At 42.1% G+C, this 7,268-nt stretch overlaps 1 protein-coding gene across 7 annotated transcripts in view; it reads left to right on the top strand.

Annotated features, from left to right (window-relative positions):
• Gapvd1 (GTPase activating protein and VPS9 domains 1) overlaps window positions 1–7,268 on the top strand; it is a 77,480-nt gene that overhangs the window by 52,922 nt on the left and 17,290 nt on the right. For 4 of the 7 annotated variants that reach the window (XM_021184146.2, XM_029472038.1, XM_029472032.1 and 1 more), the window contains exons 17-19: window positions 1,375–1,462; window positions 2,317–2,397; window positions 6,675–6,797. In XM_021184146.2, coding sequence (XP_021039805.1) covers window positions 1,375–1,462; window positions 2,317–2,397; window positions 6,675–6,797 — 292 coding nt within the window. The remainder of the gene's footprint in view (window positions 1–1,374; window positions 1,463–2,316; window positions 2,398–6,674; window positions 6,798–7,268) is intronic. The other 3 variants (XM_021184158.2, XM_021184153.2, XM_029472039.1) reach the window with 1 other exon arrangement.

The following is a 7,268-nucleotide window of genomic DNA, read 5'->3' as shown; positions in this document are numbered from 1 at the left end:
CAGGGTTTCTCTGTGTAGCCCTGGCTGTCCTGGAACTCACTCTGTAGACCAGGCTGGCCTCGAACTCAGAAATCCACCTGCCTCTGCCTCCCTAGTGCTGGGATTAAAGGCGTGCGCCACCACCGCCCAGAGAAACATTTCCTTTTAAGTAGAAATAGATAGAGTTAATTACAAAGAAGAAAGCACTCTGAGAATAAGAGTCGATTGGTGGGCAGAGAGAAAAGGCTCCTGCTCTAACAGCCAAGAATATATATTCCCAGTTGTATAAATGGAAAAAAAAAAGGAAATTCTGAGATTTTCTGAGGTCACAGTACAGGCTAGTCATGATTATCAGTTCTGCCCTTCCATGTGAACAGTTAATGGTAATTGTATAATTGGTGAGCAGAGAGAGAGAGTAGGCAAGTCTAGGCTTGATGGTTAGCTATGTCACATGTAAGCTATGTACCTTGGGGAAGATCACCTCATTTAGCTTCATGTTCTTCATTTATGTAAAGGACTTATGACCAGGCATGGCAACACACGCCTTTAATCTCAGCACTTAGGAGGCAGAGGCAGGTAGATCTCTCTGAGTTTGAGAACAGCCTGGTCTATAGAGTGAGTTCTAGGACAGCCAGGGCCACACACAGAAATCCTGTTTTCATTTTTAAAAAAGGACTTATGAGCTGAGCATGGTAGCTTGTGCCTAAAACTCCAGTAATTGAGAGGCTGAGATAGTTGGTGAAAAAGAGTGCATTTGAGGCCAGTCTGGGCTACAGATTGAGACCCTGCCTCAAAACAAAAGCCTAACAACCCTTAATAACAGGAGCCATTTTATCAGGTAGCTGAGAGGATTATTCTCAGACTCAGTTCTGACACACCAAATTACTATTGCTGCAGCACATTGTCTTCACCCCTATTAAAATTCACTGCACTGCATTTACTTAGGGTTTTCAATTTTTTTTTTCTTTTGCTTTTGTGCTGAGGATTGAACCCAGAGCCTGTACCTGCTAAGCACTTGCTCTCCCAGTGAGATCTACTCCAGTCCCTTCCTTCACAGTGTTCTGTGATGCCCTCCATGCACTCTGTTAGGCCTTTGGTTTGCTAGCAGTATAGAGAGGAGAGAGTATCTACCCTCAAATGCCCCAGGCTGTCCTGAAGGGTATGTCCCTATTCCAGAGGGTGCCTGGAAGGCAATAGCAGTAGCTTGTTGGTCTGTGGCTCAGTGGTAGGGTACCCTGGGCTCCATCCCCAGCATTCTCCTTTTCCCTGCTAGCACCCAGAAGAACAGTGTTGTTTTATCACAAATAGGACTGACTTATAGACTTACTAAAATCCTTTTCATAGCAATTTATCCTGCTGCTCAACTCCAAATAACACATACAACTCTCTCTCCAGACTGAGGAACGCAAGGACAGTGACGATGAGAGGTCAGACAGGAGCAGGCCTTGGTGGAGGAAGCGCTTTGTTTCAGCTATGCCTAAAGGTAATTTCACAAAACTTCAGAGTGCTGTCTGTAAGAACAAAGCCTCCAGTCTCTTTGGAGAGTAGTGTGGCCACGGCTCTGTGATGCTGCGGGGCTGTCTCTAGCTGTGTGGAAGTGTAGAACTGCTGTCATTGCGATGAATGCTCTGGCAGAGCTTTAAAAGGCCCTGTTCTTTGTGGGAAGTGGTTGTGGTATCCTAGATGGAGATCATGCCGGTCACTGTCATTAAACGTGGAGGACTCTCGGCATGCTGCTGCTAACTTAATGTTGAATTGCCATTTTGACATTCCTGGAGCAAATCTAAGCTTTTCATGTCTATGTGCATTGAAAGCGTGAGTGCCCTGCAGATGTAGATAGTGTCTATTGTGGAAAGGAGATGTATACATTTATTTTTCTTGAATAGCCTGACATCCTTTGAGTTGACAAAATTTCTCTTCCTGGAAAATGATAACTGCCCAAAGGTTGGGGTCCTCTTCCATAGGCCTTTCCCCAGGCTGTGGCGCTTAGGAGCTGAGGAGACCTGCATCTACCCGTGCTCTGGCCCACTTAATGGAGAGGAGTGCAGGATGCAGGAACTCTGTTCTTTTGGCAAAGCTAAGAGGCATTGGTTTTGACTTACTCTCAGTGGATCCTCATTAAATCATTCTTTGTATGGCAAATGACTCCACCGTAGATTCTGAAAGCTTCTTTAAGAACCTTTGATGCTATTTTAAGCATGATTATCAGTTGACGCTTGGGATTTCTTAGCTTTTAAAGTTTCAACCTCCTTGCACTTAGAAATGTTGGCACGCCAGCTAACTTCCGAGGAGTGTAGTATGTTATATGTCACAGTACTGACTTTATTTAATTTCCAGCTCCTATACCATTTAGAAAGAAAGAAAAACAAGAAAAAGACAAAGATGATCTGGGTCCTGACAGATTCTCAACACTCACAGGTTTGTAGACCCATGGGCTTCCTGGCTCCTTCATTCCCAGAGCACATATTTCATAACACTTTTTCTTGGGTGCCATAAGCGTTGCCTTTTTAGAAGAGTATGTTTGTGTGTGTATGGTTGGGAGTATGTTCTTCATGGCTCTGTGGTTTCCCCCTAGAGGCCACAGTGGGTCTCGGTGTGTTCTTCCTACAGACCACTACCACCGCCACCGTCCTCATTACCATAACCTGTCTCTGACAAAGCCTGCCTGACAGCTCAGCACCCAGGGGCCATGCCACCTGACTGCTGCAGTGTGTGGGGCCGCCTCCAGCTCTCTGCGTGCCCTGTCTCTGGATCACTGGTTGGACAGTTTTCTCAAACACTGATCGTAGGACACTAAATTTATTTTCATCTGTAGTTTGCTCTAGCTTATTCAGGATCACAATGAAATGCTATTTTATCTAATCATTTTATTTTTTTAATGATTAAAATATTTGTTCAACAATATTACAAATGCCAACCATTGTGGTAAAAGTTAAAGACTTTTTTTTACAGCTTGAACCATTATAATTGCTGTCTGATCCATGGCAGAGCTTTAGAGGTCTTCCTTATTCAACACCTGCGTTTCTGCAGCTTCTTGGATACCTTAAAAGCATCCGTGAGCTAGCATGAATGATCATAGTTGAATCTGATAGCTGTGCGTTGATTCTTAGATGCTGTAGATCATCTAGAGGGGAGTTCACCTCAGTTCTTTTTTTCCTTATCTTAATTTTAAAGTGTGTTATCTTCCCATCCTACTAAGTTACAATCAGCTATGGTCTCAAAAGTGACCAGTACAGTACCCATTCTGATGCGTGTTCTAATGTCTATTTGTGCGTGTTAGGTGTTCCTCCATATTTCAGCTTATATAGTTCTTCCTTATTAGATACAGTAACTTTCACAGTAATAAAGGGTATGAACAGAAAGAGAAAGGTTGAACAGGCCACAGTTCCCTGCTGAGAGCAGCCCAGCCTGTCCTATTCAGTTAGCAAATATCTGTTGACCATCTCATGCCAGACACCATCATAGATACTGTGGATATTAAATCAGATTACATATGACCTGGGTTTGTTGGGACCTTGCAGTGTTTTGGGAAGAGTTGAAAAGATACTGTCTTTTGGGCAATGGCTTTGTGTATTTTCCTGTGTTCTTCATTCTTGCTGTTAGAAGTATACACATGTCACAGAGGATGCTGCCATCTTCTTTCAATCCCAGCACTCAGGAGGCAGAGGCAGGAGTTCAAGGCCAGCTTGGTCTACATAGTGAGTTCCAGGCCAGCCTTGGTGAGACCCCGTCTTAAAAAAGGACAGAAGAGAGTACTGTAGTCTCTATAAGTAGAATTACACTTGGTGGAGTAGCTTTGTACGTAAATTGTTTAATGACTTTGAAGAAATTGTAAGTAGTTTTGGTCAATTTTGTTTGTTTGTTTGTTTGTTTGTTTCCCATGCTGAGATTGGAAGCTAAATCAAGTTCCTGTCTATCCGTTTCCCACCCTATAAAATAGTTCATTTTCTTTGGGTCTGATTGAAGAAGCTTAGCTTTCTTATTGGAGAAATTATACCCAATCCTAACTAATGATCACTTGTAAGTTACCATAAAATCAGTTTGAAATGTTTTTATATATATTCCTAATTTGCCTGGCCATAATCTTGCCACTCTAGCCACTGGTTTGGTTTTTGTTTTTCTTTTTTTTTTACAATCTCTCCTAATCTTTCTCAGAGTTTGTATAATGGTGGCTTTTCTGTCACTGAATCGGATATATATATATATATATATATATATATATATATATATATATATACATACATACATATATATATATGTGTGTGTGTGTATATGTATATATATATATATGTATATATATATATATATATAAGTTTGTATTTACAGTTACCACACTTCATACAGTTTCCAGTTTCTACTGGATACAGTTAGCTTTTGAATAATTTTCATTGGCTGTAAGGTAATCTGATTCTGCTACATTGCAGCAGAACTCTTCTTTTCCCATTGAAATATTTAAGTTATTTCTTGTTTTTTTCTGAAAGTACCTTTGTGCCCATAGGTGGTTGTTGTTGTTGTTGTTGCTGCTGCTGTTGCTGTTGTTGTTTTGTTACCAGTGCTGGGGATTGAGCCCAGGCTTACACAGGCCAGTCAGGCACTCTCCACTAACTGTAACCCAGCTCTGCACCACAGCTTTTACTTTCATTATTTTCCTAGGATAACGTTTTTTGAGAAGTATTTTATTAAAGTAAAAGGTAATAAGCAACTTTGTAGTTTCATTGACTGAGGTTAGCCAGTTTACATTTGTCCCCTTTCACAGTCCTTGTGGACTCTCAATAGATAACCAGGGGGGCTGGAGAGACGCTCAGCAGTTTGCAGCACTTGTTGCCCTTACAGAGAACCTGGGTTCAGTTCTCAGCACCCTCATGTTGGTTCATAGCTACCTGTAACTTCAGGTCCAAAGGCTCTTCTGGTCTCCTCAAGCACCAGGAACACATTCGGTACATTTGCATTCATGAAACACTCAAAATATACTAAACAAACAAACAAGAATATTTTAAAAGCTACAATCCAAAATATTATACCTTAAAAGGGTTCTGCAGTGGTTGCATTTATATTTTGAAAAAGTCCACCATTATTATGAATCTCTTTTCATGACTATACTGTTATAGTAGACATTTAAATGTATTTGGAAGTCAGATGTGCTCACACCTATAATCCCAACTCACAAGTCTCAGGCAAGAGGTTTGCTACAAGTTCAAGGCCAGTGTAGGCCACAGAGAGACCTGTCCCAAAAAAGAAAAATATGCAAAAAACAACTTTGTGACTCCTCTATATAACTTGAGGTATTTTATAGAAACATGAACAGCAGTACTTGTTTTGTGGAGAGGACAGGCCTGTGAGTGTGCTGCCCAGCCCCGTGCCCCTTGCCTGCTCTGCTGGGGTGTGCTGAGGCCAGCGCTTCTTTGTGCAGTGGTTTGCTGATAAGTGTCCACATAAGAAGCCTACAACAAGTTCACTGGCAAGTGGTACAAATGCAGTGCTGTCAGCTGCTGTTGTCATTCACACACACACACACACACACACACACACACACACACACGCATACATAGAGGTTTTGATGCTATTTTAGAAATGTTTACAAATAGAATTCTACCAGAAGATACACTGCTGGGTTACTAGTTGGCCTAGTACAATCTCAGGAGTTTGAGTTTCCGTATGGAACTTTATTTTGTATTGAAGATCCATAACAGTCTATTAATGGCTACTATTTGAGACTGTAGGCTACTTTGTGTGTATGGTGCTGGGCATCAAACTCAGGGTCTTGTAAATGCTAAACAAGTCTTTACTGCTGAGCTGTATCCCTAGCTTGATGTTTTGAGATAGAGTCTCACTATTGCTCAGGCTGGCCTTGAATTCATAATTCTCTTATTTCAGCTTCCCAAGTGCTGGAATTATAATCATGTTCCACAATAGCAAGCTAGCTTAACAGTTTTGATAACTGATTTGGTCCTGTCAGTGAAACCATCTGCTCTGTGCATCCTAGACCCCTAGAATGCCAGGGGCCATTGTATGAATAAAAATGCTGTGTCCTGGCAGCCGCACTGTCACGGAGAGAAGTGGTGTGATAGAGCAGGACGTTCTGCAGCCTTCAAATGTGATGGAAAGAGGGATTTGCAAAGAAAGGATGGAGAAAGCCATTTATCAAAACTAAAAAAGGGTTTTGGTGTAATTTGAATAATTATTTTTCTCCTTAAGCATGGAGGTGTCTGATTAAGTTGTGTGTATTAAAAAAAAAATCAGCAGGCTTAGATAGGAGACCCACAAACTGAAAGCTAAGCCTTGGCTACTTAATGAATTAAAGGTCAGCCTAGGTTATATAGCAAGACTCTTCTATTTATCCCCCACTCCTACAAAAGAAACCATTGGTAGAAGTTGTGTTACCATGAATTGATAGTTACTGTGTCTTGAGCAAGTACTTTAGAATTCTTTCTGCACTGAACTTTGACACAGTCATGCAGAATTCCAATAGTACTGAGGTGGAGTGCCTCTTCCTGGTTTCCTGCTTTGGGAAGCTCTTAGACCTAGCAATGGGGTTCAGTAGGCAGCTGCATGGTGCCTCATAACACTGAGATATGCGCCCTTCTTTAGTCTGACCTCCTAACCTGCCTTTGGGATGCTGCTGCTGCTGGTGTTATACTAACAGCAGAGTAGGGATAAACCCAAGGAACTAATTGTCTTTCTCTTTTCCCCTGCAGATGAGCCCAGCCCTAGGCTCAGTGCTCAAGCTCAGGTTGCTGAAGATATTCTGGACAAATACCGGAATGCCATTAAACGGACCAGCCCCAGTGAAGGAGCAATGGCAAACGATGAGAGTGCAGGTGATAATCACAATAGATCTGAACCGTGATAGTTTATCTTAGAGATGAGGTAACTCAAACTCACATTGCCTTTAGAACAGGCTGTCCAGAGGAGCCACAGTATTTGAAAATGATAGCTTTTATAAGCATGTCAGGTTAGTGTATCCCTCTCTACAGCTTCCCACTAAATGTGGGCACCCGAGGTGTTCAGATGGTTTATGGTCACCTAATGAGGCTGGGGTGACAGCCCAGAGCACCTTGGTTTATGTTTTAGTGAGAGGGAACCCTCCCCTCAGCCCTCTACCCACCCCCACCCCACCCCCTTTTTTTTTCCTGTTTAGAGAAGTGAGATTTGATGTATTTATGGACTTTTAGCATAGCTGTGGTGGCCAACTCAGGCTAAGGTACTGTACCTTGTTGCTTGTTATGTCTTTTCTACAGCTCTCTCTCTCTCTCTCTCTCTCTCTCTCTCTCTCTCTCTCTCTCTCTCTC

The sequence above is a fragment of the Mus caroli genome, chromosome 2 (genome assembly GCF_900094665.2).
Source record: "Mus caroli chromosome 2, CAROLI_EIJ_v1.1, whole genome shotgun sequence".
Lineage (NCBI taxonomy): Eukaryota > Metazoa > Chordata > Mammalia > Rodentia > Muridae > Mus > Mus caroli.
The sequence above is the reverse complement of the archived record's forward strand: the minus strand, read 5'-3'. Positions and strand labels throughout refer to the sequence as shown.